Source organism: Microtus pennsylvanicus, chromosome 2 (assembly GCF_037038515.1).
Source record: "Microtus pennsylvanicus isolate mMicPen1 chromosome 2, mMicPen1.hap1, whole genome shotgun sequence".
NCBI classification, from domain to species: Eukaryota; Metazoa; Chordata; class Mammalia; order Rodentia; family Cricetidae; genus Microtus; species Microtus pennsylvanicus.
This window is the reverse complement of record NC_134580.1, coordinates 25,015,398-25,038,274: the sequence shown is the minus strand read 5'-3', so window position 1 is coordinate 25,038,274 and position 22,877 is coordinate 25,015,398. Positions and strand designations below refer to the sequence as shown.

General features: G+C 46.4%; 1 protein-coding gene across 2 annotated transcripts; it reads left to right on the top strand.

Annotated features, from left to right (window-relative positions):
- The first annotated feature begins 5,739 nt into the window (after window positions 1-5,739).
- On the top strand, window positions 5,740-18,455 carry Slc38a2 (solute carrier family 38 member 2). Of its 2 annotated transcripts, XM_075960474.1 has the most exons (16): window positions 5,740-6,172; window positions 6,720-6,909; window positions 7,266-7,347; window positions 7,491-7,606; window positions 10,042-10,115; window positions 10,229-10,321; window positions 10,445-10,526; window positions 12,018-12,100; window positions 12,481-12,539; window positions 12,628-12,789; window positions 13,174-13,253; window positions 13,357-13,457; window positions 13,919-14,043; window positions 14,313-14,457; window positions 14,542-14,639; window positions 15,617-18,455. In XM_075960474.1, exons 2-16 carry the CDS (start codon window positions 6,794-6,796, stop codon window positions 15,713-15,715), a joined length of 1,515 nt encoding a protein of 504 aa, XP_075816589.1. In that variant the 5' UTR covers window positions 5,740-6,172; window positions 6,720-6,793; the 3' UTR covers window positions 15,716-18,455. The 2 variants fall into 2 exon arrangements, with proteins under 2 accessions (XP_075816589.1, XP_075816590.1); XM_075960475.1 differs by lacking the exon at window positions 7,491-7,606 and having other exon boundaries at window positions 5,851-6,172.
- Window positions 18,456-22,877: the final 4,422 nt, after the last annotated feature.

The following is a 22,877-nucleotide window of genomic DNA, read 5'->3' as shown; positions in this document are numbered from 1 at the left end:
AGTCAGAAAGCCTGGGAGGAAAGACTCTAAGAGCCCGAGAATGGAAAGAGTGCTGTGAAACCCTGTCTTCTGGACAGGATGTGGTCCTTCCTTGCACTCATGAATGCACTGCTGCCTGAAACAGGTCCAAGACCAAGCCAGCAAGGTCAACCAGCCCTCCGTCAAGCAGCACTAACTGAACTCAGTGCGTTACAAAAAGAAGAGGACTTGAAGGAGGAAGGAGGACACATGAGTGCCTGCGGAATTGGAAAGGAGTATCGGGACAGATGTGGCCAAGATACAGCCTTCTCATGTATGAAATCATCCAAATAAATACATAATATATTTAAAAATAAAGAACAAGCCAGATGTAGTGATGTACACCTTCCCTTCCAGCACTTGTGAGGCAGAGGCAGGCAGATCTCTGAGTTCGAGGCCAGCCTGATCTACAGGGTGGGATCCAGGACAGCCGGGGCTACACAGAGAAAGCCTGTCTCAAAGAACACCCCTGTCCCACCCCCACCAAAAAACAGAGATTCTAATTATGTTCAGAAAAGGCTTTTTGATCCTGGTTACAAATGGACTGTGAGCACACAGATGGAAGCCTACCCGAGGTTAGGATGTAACCTGTGCGGGGAGGGGGGGGCAATGGGCGTGGCTTGTTGATAGGCGGAAGGAAAAGCAGATTTAAAATGAGAGTCCAAGCTGAGTACGTGGCACTCACTGCAACATTCCTCGAAATTCGCTAGGTTAGAGAAGGAACAGTTTTGATAGGAAAATCCAGAATTCTGCTTTAGTCTGTAAGGGATATGATAGATGCCCTTCAGTCATGTTAGGTAATAGGTTTCTTCTGCTTCTAGAGAAACTCAGAAATTCTTTGTCCCTGCATTTACGAATTCAGGAGATACGGTAATCAAACTAGATTAAGCTCTATTCTTACCTTTTTACACTCTAGTGAGGGCAGCAGGCAATAAACACATAAATTTAACACAATTGCAGGTGGCAATGACTGCTAAAATGAAAAAAAAAAACAAATTTCATCCGTACACATATTTGAAGAGGACTTTCTTTTTATATGTGACTGGGTTAGGTAAACTGAGGCTGCCCTGCAAAGATTAGAGCTTTTCCACAGGTAGCAGGTAACACTATACAGGCAAGAGTAAAAGGAGTTTCCAGAGCTCTTTATATAGTAAGAACACTCTCAGATGGAATCACCAGATCCAGAAGAGCTAAGGAAAGATGTGGCCTTTAAGTTGAGTCTCCAAGGAAAAACACTTGATATGTAGGAAAGGCAAGGCAACGGAGCACGAAGAACATTCTAAGAAGTAGGAATGATTTGTGACTGAAAACAATAAGCTGTGTATTTTGGCAAAAGCACAGAGTATGAAAGGAATATATTGATTATCTATTGATAAGTACTAAACTATGCCAGAATGTAGTGGTTGAAAACAATGGACAATTGTCACCTGTTCCTATGGGTCAAGAACCTGGGCTGGGCTTACCAGATTTCTGTGACTAAGGTTTCCCCTGGGGACAAAGTCATCTCAAGGACCGACTTGAACAAGAGGAAGCCTCCAAGCTTATTCTTGACTCTGGCAAGCTTCTGGGATTCCCTGGTTTTGCCACAGATAACAGCTTTTGCCACCTGGATCTTCCTATGGGACAATTTACGAGGTGGCGGCTGAGTTTCCTTGAAGGGAATGCGGAAGAAAGCAAAAGAGAGGGAGGATTGCAAGAGAAACAAGATTAATGCAAGCCACAAACTTTTTTTTTGAAAGGTTATTTTATGTGTATGGGTGTTTTTTTTCTGTCTGGTGTGTGCATGTGCATGTGTGTGTGTGTGTGTGTGTGCATCACGTGCATGTCTGGTGCCCATGGATGTTGGAAGAAGGCATCAGATCTCCTGAATGATGAGATTGTTGTGAGCCACAATGAGGGTGCTGAGAATTAAACCGGGGTCCTCTGCAAGAACAACAAGAGCTCTTAAGCACCGAGCCATCTCTCCAGCTCTCATAAAAGCCAATGACCTTTTGTAACCAAGTTTCAGAAGTGAAGAGGTTGGAGAGATGGCTCAGTGGTGACGATCATGTGCCTTTTCAGAACACTAGTTTCTCAGCTCCCTTGTCAGTAGCTCCCGATAAGTTCTTTTTTTTCACATTTAGAATTTATTTATTTTTATTATTTTAGTAATACTAGGAATCAAAATTTCCACTTCCTCCCCTTCTCCCTCTTCCCTCCCGCTCCCCCACTCACCCTCTCCCCCTCCAGTCCTAAGAGAGGGCAGGGTACCCTGCCCTGTGGGAAGTCCAAGGCCCTGCCCCCTCCATCCAGGCTTAGGAAGGTGTGTCTCCAACAGTTCCTGGGGATCCCATCCCTCTGTGAGCACGTGCCTGTGTGTGCACTTACACACACACACACTCAAATAAATATGAAAGCCAGTCCTTCCTTTTTTATTTATTCAAACAAGTGATGTGCTGTTACTTTTGCCAAGTAGAGTCACATTGGTAGGCCCGGCCCGTGTTCTTGGAGAGAGGATTTCCAAAAGGTAATAGACCAGAAAGTAAGATTCACAGGGTCCATCATTGGTAGGGTAGAATTATAGGCAAGGCCAAATGCTGGTGACGGACGCCAACTTCAGGAGACTTGTTGAAAATGGAAAGTAGGAAGAAACAAATCCGCTGTGGGCGGAACACGATAGGCTGGATAAACAAACTTCTGAGGGTCACTCTTCAGCCCTGCTGTTTGACAGGTTGGGAAAGTTAGCGAATCACAGCCTCTCAGGAACAAGGCATTCTGTTTTATAGGTAATAATGGTCAAATAATTCTATAGAAGGCAGCTATCTGCCCTCACTAAAACACTTCCAACAGCTGTGCCAGGGAGAGGTGGCGCACGCCTTTAATGCCAGCGCTCAGGAGGCAGAGGCAGGCAGATCTCTGAGTTCAAGCCCAGCCTGCTCTTCAGAGCAAGTTCCAGGTCAGGGCCACATAGAGAATCTCTGTCTTGAAAAACCAAAACAAACAAAACAAACCTCGCAAAACTTCCAACAATTTACCTTAACAATGAACTCAAGAAAAATCCCAGCTATTGTGTGGCTGCCTTCCCCTCACAGAATATGCTATCAGGTTGCTCTCAGACTCCATTGGTCCCAGCAAGAAAGACATTTTACATCACAAAACCAAGTGTGGTGGCCAAGGCGGTACCACCAGCTCCAGCAGTGATTCCAACTCCAGGTGTTAAGGGAAGGGGGTAAGGCCAGAAGATCCCGAGTTCCGGCTCAGCCCAGACATGTTTTCTGAAATTCTGGCTCAGAAACCCCCCCCCAGTACATTTTGCATCACATTTAAATGCATCGTATTTAGCAAAATTCAAGTTTCACAGCAAAATACTCAGTCTTGCTATGGATGGGATAGTGATTTTTCCCCCCATTCCATCCTACCCGGTAAAGAAAAGTGTAAGCTGATAGACGCCACGGAATTCATCAGTCTCAACCACTTGGCCCCTTTCACAGTTTGAAAAAATGTAGGCCTTCAGCTTTACAACGTTTGGGGGTCCAGTTTCATCATGTCTCCTGCCTTCTAGACAAAGAACAGCAAAACCCCAACACAGTTGCCGTCTCGCTTGGGAAACACTCGGTTAGGTATTTATTTTTAAGGTTTATTTTTAGGTATATCGGTGTTTTGGCCACGTTTATGTCTCTGCACCACATGTCTGATGTGGCCACAGGAGCCAGAAAAGAACCTTGGATCCCCTGGAACTGGAGTTACAAAGAGTAATATTCAAATGTATAAACTGATACACAAACCAGGCCATTTTGGAAAGAAGTGCCATCAGTAATTAAAGTAGGAGGGTCTGGGCTAGCGTGAGGGCTTCCTGGGCAACAACACAGTGTCTCCAGGTTAGGGCTGGCGGTCACAGTAGTGCCATGTGACTGATGAGCCTGAACCTGGGTTCTCCAGAAGGGCAGCAATGCTCTTAACCAGTGAGCCATCTCTCCAGGCCCAGTCATGTAGTTTTGATTGGCTGTTCGGAAGCCCCCAACTGGTGATAGAAAAAAAGCCTTTTGTTTTGGTCATGTACTGTTCAGGCTCTGACTGTCCAGAAAGTCAGATTAAGATTGCGCGCGCGCGCACAAACACACACACACACACACACACATTTAATTTCGCAGGTATGGCTCTTTCCTAACTAGCCTGTAATATGAACCACCAATAAATCCAAAGGACAATAGATCTAGCTGTATTGCAAATTGCAGCCATAACCACCAAACCAGAGAACTTCCGGAACACCTCTGACAGGGCAGAGATTTACCTGGAATGAAAAAGTGGTTTAAGACTTTTCGATTTTTATCAGCTGAAACCTGATATGAAGGAATGTCCCGGGGCTCCTCTGGAGCCCACCACTAAGATTTTTCTGACAAGAGTAGAGACCGTATTAGTAAGGAGTACGGCCTCACGGAAGGTAATCAAGACTTTTCCGCCTTGATTGTACGTCAAATTCCTAACCTCTCCGCCCCATGGGGAGGCTGTCGGCACAGACTTCAAATTTGAACAATTTGAGGACTGTACAAGACAGGACAGGTTTATAAAGTCCTGCACTCACGGCTTAGAAAACGGCACTGAGGTCTGAGGAGGGAACCCTGAAGGCAGGCCGAAAAAGGCTCTCCTGGGTCTTAATGACTAAGCCTAGAATGACAGTGGCCCTTGAGAGGGACGAGGGGACGTGCGGTACTGAAGTTAGACTATTGTTTAAGTGCGACTGGCAGGACCAGAGTAGAAGGTGTAGGGTGAGGAACACAGGGTGTAAAGGGGAAATAGGGTCCTGCCCTGTCAATCACGAACACTGGCACAGGCTGAAGGCACCCCAAGTCTTACGTGCCACGGAAATAGGCAGCGGTACAGATTTCCTCAGGAAAACATTGAAGGCAAAAATCGTGATCACACCCAGTCCTTTCCTCTGTGCCCAGCCCAATCTCTCCCACGTCCCCCAAAGGAAGAGAGCACGAGGTCAAACTCGTTTGTTTATTCCTTCATTCAACTAGCATTTCTCTCTCCTCGAGGGTCTTTGTTCAACAGAAAAGGAAGGGCCCTCGCCTTTCCGGCAGCACCGAATATTCTAGTCTAAGGGGCCCCCTGAGCCGCCCGACTCTGCAAGACCACAGCCCCAGCGAGGGATCCGGGCTGCAGAGAAAGCTCCAGGCCTGCATTCCAACAAGGGCGCCCGGGGAGGTGGCTAACAGCAGCGCTCAGCGTGGGGTGGGGTGGTGGCAGGAGGGAGAGTGTCCGCCAAGGGGTGGCCAGGACGCTCCTAGGCGGCCTCAGCAGAGCCCGACCCCTTTTTAGGGGATCTGGTTTTCTGGCCAAACGTAAATCTCTCCAACTATGCTGTCCCACGTGCACACCAAAAGTCTCTCCTGAAACGGAACTGCTAGCCGCCCTAATCATCAGGCTAGTTCTGGGGAGGAGAGTGAAAGCAGATCTAGGTGGAAAGATCGAGAACACAATCCGACCATCAGGGTAGCGTGGCAGCGCTGGCTCAAGTTTCGCGTACATCTTAAGGCACCGGCTGGAAAAGGTTTAGAATTGGGGGGGGGGACACACATGCAAGATGTGTCCCCGAAATGCAGTGTTGGTGACTGGGAAGGGAGGGAAATCTTCTGGGAGCTGGCTCCTGACGGCAGCCGCGGGGGACGGCCACCCACGGGGCTGCGGTGCACGGGCTTGCGGAGCCGCGAGGAAGCGGGGTGCGACCGCCCCTCCCCCGAATTGGGGTGCGGGGTAGCGGGGCGGGCGGGAGGCCGCTGGAGGGAAAGGGACGCGGCCTGGAGGCGGAGCCCAGGTGCTGTTGATACACAAAGAGCAGCCGCCAGCCCCGCCCACTGACGCGGCGCCCGCCGCTATAACTCGGCGCTCGCGAGGCAGCTCCACACCGCGCCACGCCGCCGCCCGCGCCGGAGGATCGTGATCGCCATTCCCCCGCTTTAAAAAAAAAATAAAGAAATAAAGAAGAAAAGGAAGAAAAAGCTGATCATAATTTAATTAAAGTCAATCTCTCTAAAGCCTGTTGGATTGCGGGGATCGTTAGAGAATCTGTCGCTGTTATTTTCGTCCCGTCTTTTTACGATCTTGGTGTGACCGAGACAGCCTGCGGGAGACGCTGCCGTGTGGTGGGCCAGCCCGGAGGGAGAGCGCCGAGGTGAGGCGGGGGAGGGGCGGCGGCGGGAGCGGGGTCTGCGGGTGGGCGGGCAGCCGGCCGCAGCCTCCCGTTAGGGGAAGCGGGGAGCCGCGCGGGCGCGGGGTTGCTCTCGTCTGCTGCAAGCCGGGTCTAGTGACCCGAACGTGAAATCAATCCGGACACGGGGAAAAGAGGCGAGCGGCGAGGGTTTGACAATCGCCCCTCGGTATTGCATCAGTTCCTCCCGGGGCAGAGGAGGGGCCGGGGACCGGGAACCCACGGCGGCTGGAGAGCTCGGCGTGTCGCTTGTAAACATGCTCTGGCCGAGGGGGACACCGGGCTGGGCGCCGAGGTGGCTGGAGGGGGCGCCGCGGCGGGCGCATCTTTGTTCTCGCGGTCCCCTTCGCCGGTACTTTTCCGCCCCTCGCCGCGCCCCCGCCCCTCGCTCGCCTGGTACTTTTCCACTCGCCTGGCGGGGGATGAATCAGCCGCGCTGCGCCGCCCGGCGGCGTCACGTGGTCGGGGGCGGGCTGGCGCTGCAGTCCTGACGCCGCCTCTACCTTCGCAGGCTTGCAGCCTCGAGGGCCAGTGCGCCGCCAAGGACAAAAGGAACCCCGCGCCGGACGCACACTTCCGATCAGCATGAAGAAGACCGAAATGGGAAGGTTCAACATCTCCCCGGATGAGGACAGCAGCAGCTACAGCTCCAACAGTGACTTCAACTACTCCTACCCCACCAAGCAGGCTGCTCTGAAAAGGTGGGAGAAGTGCGCTTTGCAAAAATAATAGATAAATAAATAAGAACTAGCACACATCGCCTCGGGTTGGAGGGATGGCTCAGCGGTCATAGGCTAACGCTCACTCGGGGCCCTAGGATACTTGCCCGGGGCCCCAGCCTCTTGCTCTTAGCCCCGGAGAGAGTAGCCTACTAAATTACCCGGTTGTTAACTGCATGACCAACGGTATCTCAGGAAAGACTTTACTCCTTAGGCATTAACTAAGAGGTGCCGTAGCCGAACCGAAGGGCTGTTTTACTTTATGTACGTTAAAACACGATTTTGCCTATCCCTCGGTCTGGTTACAATTACACTTTTTTAAAATTTTATTTTTGCAGCCATTACGTGGATGTGGATCCCGAAAACCAGAACTTTTTACTTGAATCCAATTTGGGGAAGAAGAAGTATGAAACTGACTTTGTAAGTTGAAAATACTGTTTCTTACGTGCCTGGCTTTATGGAGTAAAAGAATAGTGTTTTAGATTTCAAATCTAACTTGCCCAAAGCTGCTTTTCTCCTTTTAATTATTGTTATATGTTTGGTTATCGTTTCCCTCTGTGTAGCATCCAGGTACTACTTCCTTTGGAATGTCAGTATTTAATCTGAGCAATGCGATTGTGGGCAGTGGAATCCTTGGGCTTTCTTATGCCATGGCTAATACTGGAATTGCTCTTTTTATGTAAGTATGTGTAAGTAGTGAGCCTGCCATGCAGGGCAGTTAATATGAATAAACATATTTTGGCTCCGGAAAAGAATTTGCAGTTGAAATAGCTGATTTAGAAATCGTTTAAACTTTGACGTGCGAGAAATCCGAAACTCTTGTCTTACTACATACTATACAACATCAAGGAAGCAGGTTAGGTAGAATGTCGGGTAGCGCTTGACACTGACAGCTTGAGGCCAGTGAGAAAGTATTGAGTTTAGAGTAACTCTAATGTCTGATTAAAAACAGAAGCCAAGGTTACAGTAAGTGAAGTGGCTCCAGTTGGGTTTCACAAGTTGACAGTTTCCCCCTAAAACCTGTGGCCCTTAAACATAAGGAAAAAAAAAAGTTCTGGATAGAGGTGTGGTGATATTTACCTTGCCTAGAACATGCTGGTTTTAGGACATGTGAGTCATAGTTTTCTGGATGCTAAAATGCAAACTCCATTTTTTTAAAGATGTTTTTCCGGATCTGTATGATATCTGAATATTTTAAATATGAGCCTACTAATTGTTTCAAAAATTAATTAGCTGGTCCTCTGATTTCTAAAATTTCTGGTTAGAGGTTGCAAAATGGTTCTTAACCCATTTTGGGGTCACTGACCCTTGGGGGGTTGTGATTGAAGAGTCATGGGCTATAAAAGTACCAGTCAGTGGTAGAGTGCTTGCCTAGCATCCACGGCTCCTGGTACGATTCCCAGTGCTCTCAGAAAAGCAGGGGGCAAGAAGTACTCCTTCCAAGGACAGAAGCACGTACAAGTGTCAGTGTATGGTTTTCAGTGTTAAGTTCCAAACCGCCTGTAGATGTGTGGTTGACAGTTTCCGTAGAAGGCCCTCTAACGTCACCAGAACCACACACTCTACAAATGTCCCTTCCCTTCGTGACAGTTATGTTTTGGTTAGCTGACCGCTACCTTCCAGTCAAGTTATTTTCTCCAATGTTTATGAGAAGAAAAACTCAGCTTTATGAAATTCCACAATAATTAATGTTAAGCCTGACATTGGATACTAAAAGCGTTAGGGTAAGGGTCTTGGAGGCATTTCTTGCTAAAATGAAGCCTCAGGACCTTTAGCTATAGAACATTCCGAAATCTCAATTTTTGATGGGACTCTACATGTTTGAAACCCTTTCTGGCTCTTGCCACGAGAACTGGAAACTTTAAAATGCTACCAATGTGGTTATGGGTGGCTGTTTCATAACTAAAAGGAAAACTTACCATGTAACCCTTGAACTTTTGGAATTCTACTTTAATAGCTTAATTTGTATTTGATTAACCATTTTAATAAATGGCCAAATGATACCAAGATTGTGCGAGTTTTTATTCTTCCTTATTTACATTGTAAGGGTAAATGGGCCAGAAGCCACGTGCAAGAAATGACAAGTTGACCTTTTAAGGAGAGTTAATCTTGAGGTTGAAAGTGACCTCGAGGGGCATGAAATCCATTGCAAAGACAGTACCTAATTTGTTATAGTTTTTTTTTAATTGACTTTTTCTGAGAGGTCAAGCAAATAGTGTCACCTCAAGCCCGGGTGTCCTGCCATTCTGATATTAGGATGGAAGTCACAGCCTGTGTTCTGTGCTGCTGACGCCTTTCTCCCCCTTGGCCAGCACCTTACATAGTGTACAGTTTGCCCATACAAGGTCAGAATTTATGTGGCTGTCTCATTTGCATATTTACTGGGGTTTTTTTATTCTGTTATTCAGTGCGTTGTTTGCCTTCATAGAAGGAAAGTGGAACTTGGCTGAGAAACTCAAGGAGAGCAGTGGTGTTAGACCCTTTCCTCCTTCCTTACACTTCCTCAAGTGGAAGGGTGAAGCTGAGCTCACTCGTTCTAGAGTTCTCTACTTGGGCACATCTTTTTGTGTCTTCCCAGTCACCTAATTTGTTAGAGTTTTTTTTAATTGACTTTTTCTGAGAGGTCAAGCAAATAGTGTCCCCTCAAGCCCGGGTGTCACTTCTCTCATTTGTTAGTAGTTTTTTTGTTTTTTTTTTTAAATACTGTCTGACGAAATGTTAGTTCCACTTCCGCCCATCTTCCTTTCTCAGTCTGTCTGGTCCATGGGGTCTTGGCCTTTCCTTACCCATCTATTGAATGGCATAAAAGCCTTGTGGACTAAGTTTAATGGCAAGTTTTAAGTGAAACTGTTAGGAACACATGGCAGGTATATAGATAATTATGGTCCCAGAACCAGAGTACAAGTTTCTACTTCCCGAGACCCGGGGCTTTGCAGAGTCCCCTGCATTGGGCACAGTGGACATGGCTTCATTTAATACAGCGGAGCTCACCTGTTAGCTGCTGTAGTGTCAGTCAAGGTCGAGAGAGGGACCACCACCGGTTGTGCTGTAGAAGGGAGGTGGTCAGTGGATAGCCCTGCTTGTTTCTAACAGTGTGCCTTTTCCTTTTCTCAGAATTCTCTTGACATTTGTGTCGATATTTTCCTTGTACTCTGTTCATCTCCTCTTGAAGACTGCCAATGAAGGAGGTAGGTGGCATTCTCGGTCCGCCCCTGCCCGCCCCGAGTAATCTCTGCCTATCCTGGTTTGGGATGGGGTAGAGCTTCCAGAGGGCTTCATTCCTCTGTGCTCTTCCGTGCAGGGTCTTTGTTATATGAACAGTTGGGGCATAAGGCGTTTGGACTGGCTGGGAAGCTCGCAGCCTCCGGCTCGATCACAATGCAGAACATTGGAGGTACGTTCTGAAAGGGCACTTTGGGTAGGCTTCGTTGAGTAGTAGCACAAGGTGGTGACACATGACCTCGGTGTCACAGGCCACATTTTGCACTTGTAATGGTTTAATTTTGTTTTCCTCCAGCTATGTCAAGCTACCTCTTCATAGTGAAATATGAGTTACCTTTGGTGATCAAGGCTTTAATGAACATTGAAGATACAAATGGGTAGGTGCTAAGTAAGGTTACTGCATAGAAACAATCGCAGATACTTTTTTTCTTTCTTTTTTTTTTCTTTTGGTCAAAGTTGGATATAAATAAAACAGTTCATCAGTAAGTCTTCCACAAGTATTCTTGTCCGTACTTAACTTCTGATAGGGAAGTGCCCTCCCCTCCCCCGCCTCCCAGAGCGATGTGGACTTGTGCAGCGGTTTGCACTTAACTCAACAAGTACGCCAACCTGGCCGCGGAACTTCTCTAGTGCTCGAATTCATCTGTTTATATTCCATTTGCTACAGTTGCTGGCTATAGAGTTGTTTAAGACAGAAAGTCATCCCCCCCGCCCCCCAAAAAAAAAAATACCAGTCATGCTTAAAATAGTTAAATGAAGAAAACCAGAAACTGCTGTAGAAAGTGAAGTCTCCCACAGTTCCTCATTCCTGGGAGGAAGGGGCCTAATGTAAACAGCCAGGCTCATCTGCTTTCCAACTCTGCAGAGACGTGTGGCTCCCAGTGTGCGCTTCGAGGCTTGGTTCATCATGCCGATCTTTCAGCAGTGTTTTTCAGTGGTGTTCTTATTACTGTCCTGAGTGGAGTGGAGCCCGTGAGGAGCTAGAACTTAAAAATAGTGCTTTTTAAGAACGAATGGCGCCCGGCGGTGGTGGCGCACGCCTTTAACCCCAGCACTCGGGAGGCAGAGGCAGTAGGATCTCTGAGTTTGAAGGCAGCCTGGTCTACAAAAGCTAGTGCCAGGATGGGCTCCAAAGCTACAGAGAAACCCTGTCTCGAAAAACCTAAAATAAATAAAAATATTTTAAAAAAGAAGGAATGGCTTTACCTTGAGAAAGGGTCTCCTTGTTTAATTGTAGCTGGCCTGGACCTCAAATAGTCTGCCTGCCTCTGCCTCTGGGACAGAACATGCAAGTGCACGCCACTACCATGCCCAGCGAGACTAGGCCTTGGTTACTAGAACTTAGGGAACATTTAGTTTCAGAAATGGCCTTTTGACTATAGTTTATTCTGGCATTAAGGTGGGTTTAGATGTTACTATGATAATCTGAAATAAATTCTGATCGAGTGGGGGTTTGGTTCAGACTAGTTTGGGGGAGGAGAGTGGTTGCCTGTGAATTTTAATCTAAGTGGAACTTTCCTTAGTGAAATGCTTAATGACTGTACTTGCTGACAACCGTCTGAAGAATCTCGCCATAGTTCTTTCTCTCCTTGGATAGAAATTACAGGCGAGAACTGTGATGTCGGTGTACGGTTCTCAGAGATAAGCTTGCCAGCTGCACAGAGCAGCCTTGTTCCCTACACTAGTATCAAGCTTTAAGACGTGTTTTATGTTATGAATCAGCTGGCAGTCTTCCCAGAGCAGAGAATGGCGCAGAAGCTCCTGCCTTTCACCCCCACCTCTAACCTGACTGCGCGCTCAGTTAAACTGCCCTTTCGTGCGTGTTGTTAGACCTGTCGTTGATTTTTGCCCTTTCTCGTCTCTCCTAGATTGTGGTATCTGAATGGTGACTACCTGGTCCTGTTGGTGTCCTTGGTGCTTATCCTCCCGTTGTCGCTGCTGAGAAATCTAGGTGAGCGAGACACTTTGCTGCTTTATTTTTTTGTTTTGTTTCAAGGCCGGGTTTCTCTGTAGCTTTGGAGCCTATCCTGAAACTTGCTCTGTAGACCAGGCTGGCCTTCTTAGTGCTGGGATAGAAAAGGTAAAAGATGTACGCCTCCACAGCTGGCCTGGCGAGCCAGCAGTCCCTAAGGGGTGTTGCTACTTAGCGGTGCGCTGAATTCTAGAAGGCTCCCAGCACCTGGTGTTGGGAATGGCAGTGTGACACACTTACAGCGTAGCACTGGAGCCCCCAGCTGGTCATAGCATGCCATTGCTAGCCCTAGTGTCTTTCAGTCTGTGTTCTCCATCCCTGCTGGATTAACCCGGAACCCTTCTCTCCTGCCTCTCCAGGGTACTTGGGGTACACCAGTGGCCTCTCCTTGCTGTGTATGATGTTCTTTCTGATTGTGGTAGGTAACAGTTTCTCCTTTTGGAAAATACCATTTTCAACACTCTGTCAGGTTACTCTGCTTAACAAATGCGAAAATAACGTTTCAGGTGATTTGCAAGAAGTTTCAGATTCCTTGCCCTGTGGAAGCTTTGATGATCAATGAAACTGTGAACGCCACATCAGCGCTGGCCCTCCTGGCGTCTAACGTGACGTCCAATGCCACCGTCTCCGACTGTTGCACGCCGCGTTACTTTATCTTCAACTCACAGGTAACTAGTTGCCTTCCTGCCTTCTAGAAAGAAATTTTTAGGAAGGGATAGGAGAAAAAGAAATCGCCCATTAGGAATTTTAAAACATTTCTCGAGAGAAACTGAGGCTGGATGATCGATGATGCTTTTTATAGGGGGTGGGGAAGAGAACTAGACAGAAGCCTCAGGTTCTCCCGTGACTGGGAATACAAGCGAACCAGGCGCATGGCCTCAGAGTGGCGCGCAGTCTCAGGTGGTCTCGGTCATACTTGGGAAACAAAATTGAAGAGGGGGGGTAATTGGCAGCAGTGGGGCTCTCCAGGCTTTGGTGTAAACCCCTGAAGCACCGCCAGGGACTCCAAGGGTATGCCGCGGGGTGTGAATGCAGTGGTGTGTCTCTTTCAGACCGTGTACGCCGTGCCCATCCTGACCTTCTCCTTCGTCTGCCATCCTGCTATTCTTCCCATCTATGAAGAGCTGAAAGGGTAGGGACTTGACCTTTTCTGACTGTGATTGGCAGCCCCGACAGCAGCGTGTAACTTGGCTGGTTTCGCTGACCATCACACGCGCTCTGTTGTGCTTGTGCAGGCGCAGCCGCAGGAGGATGATGAACGTGTCCAAGATTTCTTTCTTCGCCATGTTTCTGATGTACCTGCTTGCTGCTCTCTTCGGATACCTGACATTTTACGGTAAGTGATGCCTAATCTCAGGAAGAGAAAGACTCGTTTGTTGGAACCGATGTCGTGTGTGTATCTTTGCTGTAAGAAGTCCCCTTCCGGTCCAGATTCAGAAGCGGATGTGAGCCATTTGCTTGATGTTTCTGTGACGTCCTTGCCTCTGTTGCGCTCCCGCTGCCTCTGCTCCCACCCCACCGTTAGCTGTAACTAATACAACACACACGTGCGTGCTCACACACTGAGCCGGAGCTGGATTAGGTGCTTAGCCCCTCTTCTTACTGGAGGTCGTGTGGCGAAATCTCAGTATTCAGAAAACAATTTCCTCCAATGTTACTTTAATTGCATTAATCATAATTCCAGATTAATCTCATTAGCCTTAGTTTGTAGTCATTGTGAGAGTGCAGCTTTCACTGTGAGTCTGCTCTCCTCCTTGATATCCCACACTGAAAGCTTTTTCTGCTGTGTCCCCACAGGACAGGTCGAGTCGGAACTGCTTCACACCTACTCCTCAATCGTGGGGACTGACATTCTCCTCCTGATTGTCCGTTTGGCTGTGTTGATGGCTGTCACCCTCACGGTGCCGGTGGTTATTTTCCCGGTAGGTAACCACCTGCTCCTGCACAGCTGTGATGAGCCTGGGTGTGGAGGTTTAAGGAGGGAGACTGCAGCAGGGCCACAGTGGGGGAGGTTTGCAGGGATGAGTAGTGGCGGGGTGCGGGCTCCAGATCATCGCGGGGCAGCAAACAGGAGGGAGGGGCGTCAGTCCTAGAAAAACTGCCGTTGATACGTTGTAGATTGCTTGTGAATTCTTTGCGCTAATTAAAGTAGGATTGCTAAAACAATAAGCGATACTTTTTTTTTTGTCAGATCCGGAGTTCCATCACTCACTTACTGTGTGCTGCCAAGGAGTTCAGTTGGTGGCGTCACAGTGTCATCACCGTGGCTATCTTGTCCTTTACCAACTTGCTTGTCATCTTTGTCCCCACCATTAGGGACATCTTTGGTTTCATTGGTAAGTTCTGATTTACATGCCTAAGGATATTGAGCCTTCAGACTAGACTCATTGAGTTCTCAAAGGATAAACGTCCTTTTACAGGTGCGTCGGCAGCTGCTATGCTGATTTTTATTCTTCCATCTGCCTTCTACATCAAGTTGGTGAAGAAAGAACCTATGAGATCTGTGCAAAAGATTGGGGTGAGTGAGCGGTGACGGTAAAACCAGTAGTTACTTTCAGTCTCTCCTGAAGTTCTAGCAGTGAAATACTTAACAAAGGTTGCTGTGCACTAGAAACATAGTTGCAGAAAGGTGCTAACCTCCTGCCCTGTGATGGGTGCCAGTGTGCACAGCAAGGAAGGTGAGGGTGTTATCTAAATGAGACCGTCCTGGGGTAGGACTCTGGGGGCTTCTGAATGCGTTCACGTCTGTAGTCATCCTTAGGTTTGCTAGCATCTTGTTTCAAAGGGCAAACTGTGCCAAGCACAAACCATGCTCTTTGGAATCAGAATCCTAGCAGGGGAACGTAGGAATAAAAACATGCCAGCCCTGTGGGGGTATTGGGAATAAGAGACCATCAGCCCTACTGTCTGACCACTAATTGTTTGACCACTAATTGTGGTCTAAGAATGAGGTTAGGAGTAAATGGGGGTGAACTTTTCTTGGGGAGACAAACTAATAAGCACAGACACCGGCAAACCAAGGTCTAACGTGGGAAGGTCTACACTGTGTGTAGATGTATTGCTGTGATTGGGGTGATAAAAAAGCTGAACAGCCAATAATCAAGAGGTATAGGCGGGATATCCAGGGAGCGAAAGGAAGAGGAGAGGACATGGGAAGCGTTAGTGTGAGAGTGGTGATGTCACGGGCTAGAAGGTGGGTTAATACAAAGGAGCTACTTTAAGTTACCGGAGCTGTTAGGAGCAAGTCTAAGCTGGGAGTCAAACCTTCCTGAGTCTCTATCATTACCGTCCAACCCCTCCAATCTATACGTTTATTAATTATAGGGACATGGGTGAGAAATTACAGGTTCATGAATAGCTGTACCAACATAGAGAAGCCTTCTGTGCTCTAAGTAACTTTGATCCCTTAACAGTTTGTATTTAGTCAGGTAAGAGAGTATTGTAACAGGTGTGATTCTAGCATCCGCCCTGATGAGTTTTCTCTGCTTCCTGCAGGCCTTGTTGTTCTTGATCAGTGGCATAGTGGTGATGACCGGAAGTATGGCCTTGATTGTTCTGGATTGGGTACACAATGCCTCTACAGGTGGCCACTAATGGCACCACTCAAACTCAATGGTCCATCTGCCACCAGTGTTGAGTCAACACTCAACTTGCTCAGAAATTTCACCTGATGCTTTCGGTTCACTTCCTTTTGAAGTGCAGATTCCTCGCTGGTTCTTCTGGATGCAGAATAAGTGGAACTTTTTTTTATTTTGTTTTGATTTCAGTTTTTTATTTTTTTAAGAAACTTATCTGTGTGTTAAGGAATGGATATTAACAGCAAAACCACGAGTCTTGGGTTAAGGGAAGTGACTATTTATTCCATTCCAGAGAATGGACGAACTTTTAACTTTTTATCAAGCCACATGCTTGGCTGTGTCATTGTTTAACTTGGATATTTTATGATTTTACTTGAATGTGCCTAATGGAACCATTCGATGTGAAAAACACTTAATTTACAGCAAAGTATTGAAATAAGCATTGAGAAAAACACTTATTTTTTGTACCAAAAAATACTTTAAAAGACCTCAGAAGCACTATTTTACTTTGAAGAAGTTGCATTTTTTGAACTTTATCCAGAACCAGTTGTCAATAAACTCCGTAACACAATTTCATTGATATTTAAAAACGAATATTATTAGTATTATGAAATTATTTGCCTTTTTTGTAGGCATTATAAGCCAAATACTTTTTTACCCAAAATCATTTTCGGGGAAAATGTTAAGAAAAATTGTATCATGAATTAGCATAGTTTGTTTTGTTTGTTCAAATTTCACTTTAATTGGTAGCTGCTGCACCAGATCCGGTGAACACTGTTCATCAGTTTGTTTGCTTCCAGATAATTGGCTCATTAAATCTAAAATGTTTATGTCTTCAGCCGAGTAGGCTGAAAAGCAGTGCAGATATTTCTGTTGGAAATGAAATAACTGATTTTGAGGTACCAAACAGTTTGTGCAATTGGGTAAGACAGGGTTTATTCAGTCGCGTCTGTCTCCAGAGTTGTATTGTCAGCTCTCTGAGTCAGCTTTTGGGCCTGCCCTTTAAAACATTGTTTCCAGAGGTGAAAATGGCGCCTGATGGCAGTAGGCCAGAACTCTCCAGCAGGAAGTACAGCTTGCAAATGCTCATCTGCTGGAAGCACAATTTACTTGACAACACGTGCCTCATGTGTTCCTGCTGCCTCTGCAGTAGAGGTCTGACCCCCAGGCTGCACCGAGGCCTGCGCGCCGCCAGTTCAGAAAGACCACTGGGTTTCCCGAGCAGTAAGCTTTTTCCAAACTCGCACTGGGTTGTCATCTCATTCTTGTAACAATGCAGAATTATTTGTTTACATCGAACAAATGATTAGCTAGGGGAAACAGTACAGCCTGGTTGTACTTAGTTCTTGGTCCAGCTGCATGCTTCCCTTCCATTTCAATTCCAGTTCAAAGTGAAAACATTGCTTTGAAGCTTGGCTTTAAGAGAACATTTATTGTATGTTAACGGTGTATGTTGAATATATTAAATAATGTGGTACTTTGCTCATCAGGCATAATGTCTAAGATCTGATAGACATAATTCCATTAAGTGGTTGAGGGAAGCAAGTGGAATCATCAGTTGGCCATCTGGTTCTTGAGGTTATCTCTTGAACGAAATATTTTTAGTTTGAGGCAAGGGCCAGAAATGTGGCACACATGGTTCTTGTTACACAGCCTTGTATGTGTAGCTGAATTCATAGGCAAGATTTGTCTGCTAAAGATCCTCGCAGACCAGAAGATACCTGATAGTGCTGCGTTTAAGACCAATGGTCCATTGTATCCCGAAGATGAAATCCGGGGACCATCCAGAAGCAGAGGCAGTGAGAAAACACTCTCCCGTGCTGCTTTCATGGCATCCAAATCCAGAACCTCACCTGGAGTTCCGCGAATTCGCAATTCTGCTTGAAGTCCTGGAAAGAGTTGCTGATAAGACCTGCCTGGGATGTTGAGAAAACAAGCATCCAAGAGAAGGTGTCATGACAACCAAAAAGACATGGAGGAGAAAATCCTGTTCACGGTCAATCAGCTTGAACTTTCCAAATCTTTTTGTGAATTAAGGTTCAAAATGAATTTTTAGGCCAAATTCCAACGCTTGAGGCTATATTATCTATCTGCCTCGAGGTTCCGAAACTGAATCCCCGTTCATGAGCAGTCTTCAGTATTAAAACCACTGTCCTGTCACCTCATGTTGCATTGTCTTCCATGGACATTTCAGTTATGACTGTACTGTTATTTATAGAGCAGCATTAATCCATTAAAGCTAACCTATTTTTCAATATTTATGATAAACTGTAAATACAATGTCCATATGTATTTGTACATAGATTGTATATACTGTTGGACCTGGGTTTTGCGTTCAAATGTATATATATTCCCCTAAGTTTCTGAACTGCATTTTGATGAGCTTACATTATATATAAGTCCGCAAAGTACTTGTACAGAGAATTCCATATCAGAAATTGACATTGTATATAAATACGGAAATTGAAAATACTTGTTTAAATTGTATTTGCAATAAACCGGACTTCTATTTGGGTTCAAATCTTACATTTTAAATGAGGTTTAAATTTCCAAAATGCAGTCGCTATCTGGTAACGTGTCATGTGGTCACAATGGAAACCACGAGAGCCTCTGTTGTGTACATAGTGTAAATGTCCCCACTGTACTGTAGAGGCCAACATGCCCCGGCTTGTTGGCAAGGAGTGCTACACCGGTTTCAATGAAACAATGTATGTTTTGTTTTAACTAAACTAAAATAAATACATGCTTAATCCTAAGCAACGGCCTCTTCTTTTGGGTAGTGGGATGAGGTGTGTTATCAGGTGCCTTGTAAGACTGCCCGGCACTCATGACACTCAACGACGTGAAGACAGCCTTGTTTTCACAAAGCTCCCCGGGTTCACAGATTTATGTTGGAGTTGGAGATGCAGGCTTATCTCTGTCGGAGATAACCGCCTTTTTTTGTAGTGTGCAAAGCCCACAGCAGTGCTATTTGCCTTTAGGAGGCTAGCCTGGAACACTCTTAAGGAGTGGGTCTGCAAGGAAATTAGGTTTGTTTTGATGGGTGTGGGTGTGTGATACAATGGCATGACTTCCTTAGGAACTGGAAAGATAACTGAATAACTCAGCTACGGCCTGAGCCTTGAAGGCTTAGGGCAGATAAAAAGAAAATAGCTGGAGAAGGTTTTATTGACAAACCCTGAGAAACTAACATCCAAGTTTGCAGTGTGGTTACCAGATCTGGCACATCAGTTTTTCTATCCTTTTGGAGCCTGTCCTGGAGGCTCTGTGAACCAGGTTAGCCTAACAAAGATCTGACTATCTGCCTCCCAAGTGCTGGGATTAAAGACACTACCACTGCCTGACACTCTTAAATTTAACTGGCATCCAAATGTTGGACACCTACTGTGTGCAGTTAGCATGGGAATGATAATGTTGGACACCTACTGTGTGCAGTTAACACGGGAATGAATGGTTCAACATTGGTTCTGAGACAGCATCGTGTTACGCTACATTCCAAATGCCAATTTATTTAAAATTAGCAATGCGTGTGGGTATGTTCACTCAGTATGAAATGGCTCCCTAACCAGTGAGCCAGCCATTTCCAAGAGGTTCCACAGTCACTGGAACATTGAAGAAATACTTATTCCTCAGCCTGGTCTACAAGAGCTAGTTCCAGGGCGAGCAACGAAGCGACACAGAGAAACCCTGTCTCAAAAAAAAAAAAAAAGAAAGAAAGAAATCCTTATTCCTAAAGACCTAAGGCTGTGTCTGGAGTGGGACACCGTCCCACCTGGAGAGGTGACATGGCTGCATTTCTGGAAGGAACTTTAAGGAAAGCTGCAGTTTAACTTAAGCAGAAAGTGGCTGGTGGGACGGCTGGCTGGGGTGTTTGAGCGGATTATTAGACAAATAAATACTCAGTGGGTGGTCTTGCAAATATCGAATAGACTGTTCTAGAAACCAATGACAGTTGTGTTACAGTCCCTACAGACCCCTGCAGTCAGTCTCAGCCCCTAAGTACCTCAGTTCCTCCAGATAAACAAGTTGGCCAGTCCAAAGTCAACCTGTACCTCATCTCTTCAAATCCAGGTGATGGAGACAGGAGACAGCTGCTTGGACTCGGCTGTGTGTGTGTGTGTGTGTGTGTGTGTGTGTGTGTGTGTGTGTGTGTGTGATGGGAAAGTCTCGGATCTGTGACACTCCCGTTCCACTGTTGGCACTCTTAGTATCTATGAAACCCTTTCAGTCCCTACCCGTGTGGGCGGGTGGCTCCAGGAAGAAAAACATCACCTCGTAAATGTCAAAATAAAACAATTCCATGGTCGGGCAGGGGATTTAATCCCAGCATGCCTTTAATCCCAGAATGCCTTTAATACACGCACATGGGAGGCAGAGGCAGGCAGATCTCTGTGAGTTCGAGGTCAGCCTGGTTTACAAGAGCTAGTTCCAGGACAGGCTCCAAAGCTACAGAGAAACCCTGTCTTGAAAAATCAAAAAAAATAATAATAATCAATAAATAAAACAATCCCATAATAGAACCCATGAAGAACACAATAAACTGTTCTTTGGGTTTCTTCCCCCCCCCCCAACAGGACACCAGCTTACTTTTAGACTGATCCAACTCATCACCCCTGTTTCTAACTACCTCATCACTCCCCCCACTTCATGTAAACTTCACACCTTCCTGCTGCTGAGTTTACCTGCAGTTTCAGCCTGGTACCCCACATGACTGTCGAATGAACCAGGGCCCCTTATTCAGTATTATAGTTGAAGTGAGGCTCACATCTTTTAAAGCAAGAATTCAGTAAGTGCTCGCGAGTAAATCCAGCCCATGCCGTTAAAGTCAAAGTGATTTAAATATATGCACACAGAAATATAAATTACATGATCCACCTCCAGGTGGCAGAAGCCATCTTCGACCTCCACCACTTACGTGGTTTGTTCAAGTTCCTGTTAGCTTTGACTGCCCCTCATCGATTGTGAAGAAAGACTTAACCCAAAGAGCCTGCTCGGAGACTTGATGGTTCCTAGGGATTTGCCACTGGAAGGTTCTTTATGTTAGCGTTGAAGATTTTGTGATCGTTGCCTGGACTAACAGACCTGCTGCAGTGGTTAGTCAGGCTGTTTTGCACAAACAACAAGTTTAACAATGTGCCCTTGGTTTCATTGTTGGCAGTCTTGGTTTTCGCCAAGTGGCACAGCAGTGTGTTGCTCTGTAAGCAGTCCCTCTCCCAGGGAGCCTTGAGACTCCCTTGGGTGGTGTCTCATAGTTAGGGGAAAAAGAAAAAGAGCTCCCCTGTGTGGTCTCAGATAAGAAATGTCTCCCAAGGCCGTGCTGGCCTCCTAGAATCCTCTGTTAAGAGTCTTTTCCTGTTGCTTTTAGCTCTGTGCACTTTGCTTTAGTCAACCGTCGTGGTCAGATGACCTGCTTTTGATTCTTAGAAATCTAACTATTATCAGCCAGTGACACAAATATGTTCTGACTTTTTTCCCACCGCTCATCTTGTCTCTTGTTGTCTCTAGGAAGAAGCGATTTTGGAGACCCAGAACCTCAAACAGTTAGCTCGGAAAGGAAAGGACGATTTTGCATGGCACACTCTTCCACATAGCAGGGGACTTCAGCAAGTCCCACTGGGCATCTTTTCCTCTCAAGTTCCTTGGGCTGGGCTGTGAACTGGGGGAGTCTGCCCTTCCAAGCCATAAATCACAGCCTGCTGCCTCTCCATCTCCAGTAGGATTCCGCTCTGTCCTCTGACCCACCTATGCCCAAGAAATGAAAGCTTTGAGGCTGTCCCCATTGTTTCATCTTCCAGAGATGACAGTGTGTTGGCCATGTGCTTCCTTTTGTGTTCAGCTCCTGGGGGGCTACTCTCACTCTTCCTAAGCGACCTCTCTGGGTGTCTTTCCTAACCACATACACATATAGTCAGGTTATCCTGAGTTCTGATGAGTTCAGTTTTTCTAGTGGAGTTGATTGAACATCTCTGAAATAGAGCCCAATCTATGATACAAGTTAAAACAAGAGGGACGTGCTGACATCTGATGTCTGTGTTCAACCCCTCCTCCTCTCAACGTCCTTCCATAACGAGCATCAAGGTCTGCCTTCACTTGGAGCCCTACAAAAGGCATGTGCCGTATCCAGCTCCAAATTCCTTCAGATCAAGCCCCCCCAGATGGCTGAAATCCAATGCCTGGAGGCACAGGATCCCCTTATAGGCTCCTGCCTAGTCCCAGGGGTGTTTACTTCAGCACCACCCAATCGCCTTCTGATTACTGCAAAGCTCTTAGGGAAAATGGGCCTGGGGCTGGAGAGATGCTCAGAGGTTAAGAGCATTGCCTGCTCTTCCAAAGGTCCTGAGTTCAATTCCCAGCAACCACATGGTGGCTCACAAACATCTATAATGAGGTCTGGTGCCCTCTTCTGGCCAGCAGACATACACACAGACAGAATATTGTATACATAATAAATAAATATTTTTTAAAAAATAGGCCTCCCTGAGTATAGTGGTATATTATTTGCATTTTAATAAACAAAGTTTGCCCGAAGATCAAAGTGCAAAGCAGCCACACTAGTCAATCATACAGGCCAGGGAGTTGTGGCACACACCTTTAATCCCAGGACTCCGGTGACAGAGGCAGATAGATCTCTGTAAATTCAAGACCACCCTGGGCTATACAATCTGTCTAAAAGAGAAGCAGAGCTCACACAAAGGTGATTCCAGCACTCGGGATCCCATGCCTTTAATCCCAGCACTAGGGAGGTGGAGACAGGAAGGATCTGGCTGGGCAGAGAGAGGAATATAAAGGGGAAGAGACAGTGGAGTGTGGAGTCTGAGGTTGGTGGAGAGCATTGCAGGATCACCCTTTCCGTCTGAAGATTTGGTAGAGGTAAAGGTGGCTCTAATGGGTGGCTGCTTTGCTTTTCTGATCTTCAGGATGAACCCCAATATCTGTCTCGAGGTTTTTATTCTTTGTACTATTCCTGTGGGCAAACATGTTGCCCAATAGATATACAAATCCTTCCTTGTGTCTCTCTGGCAGAACAGGTGAAGAAAAGACACAAATGCCACAATATTTTATATGATCCTCAGTGAACAATGACGTCATTGAAGAGGATTACCTGGGCAGGAAGAAATAGGTGAGGCAAACCCCATAAAACATAAAATAAAAGGCCTGTCCTTCAATTACAGCTAATT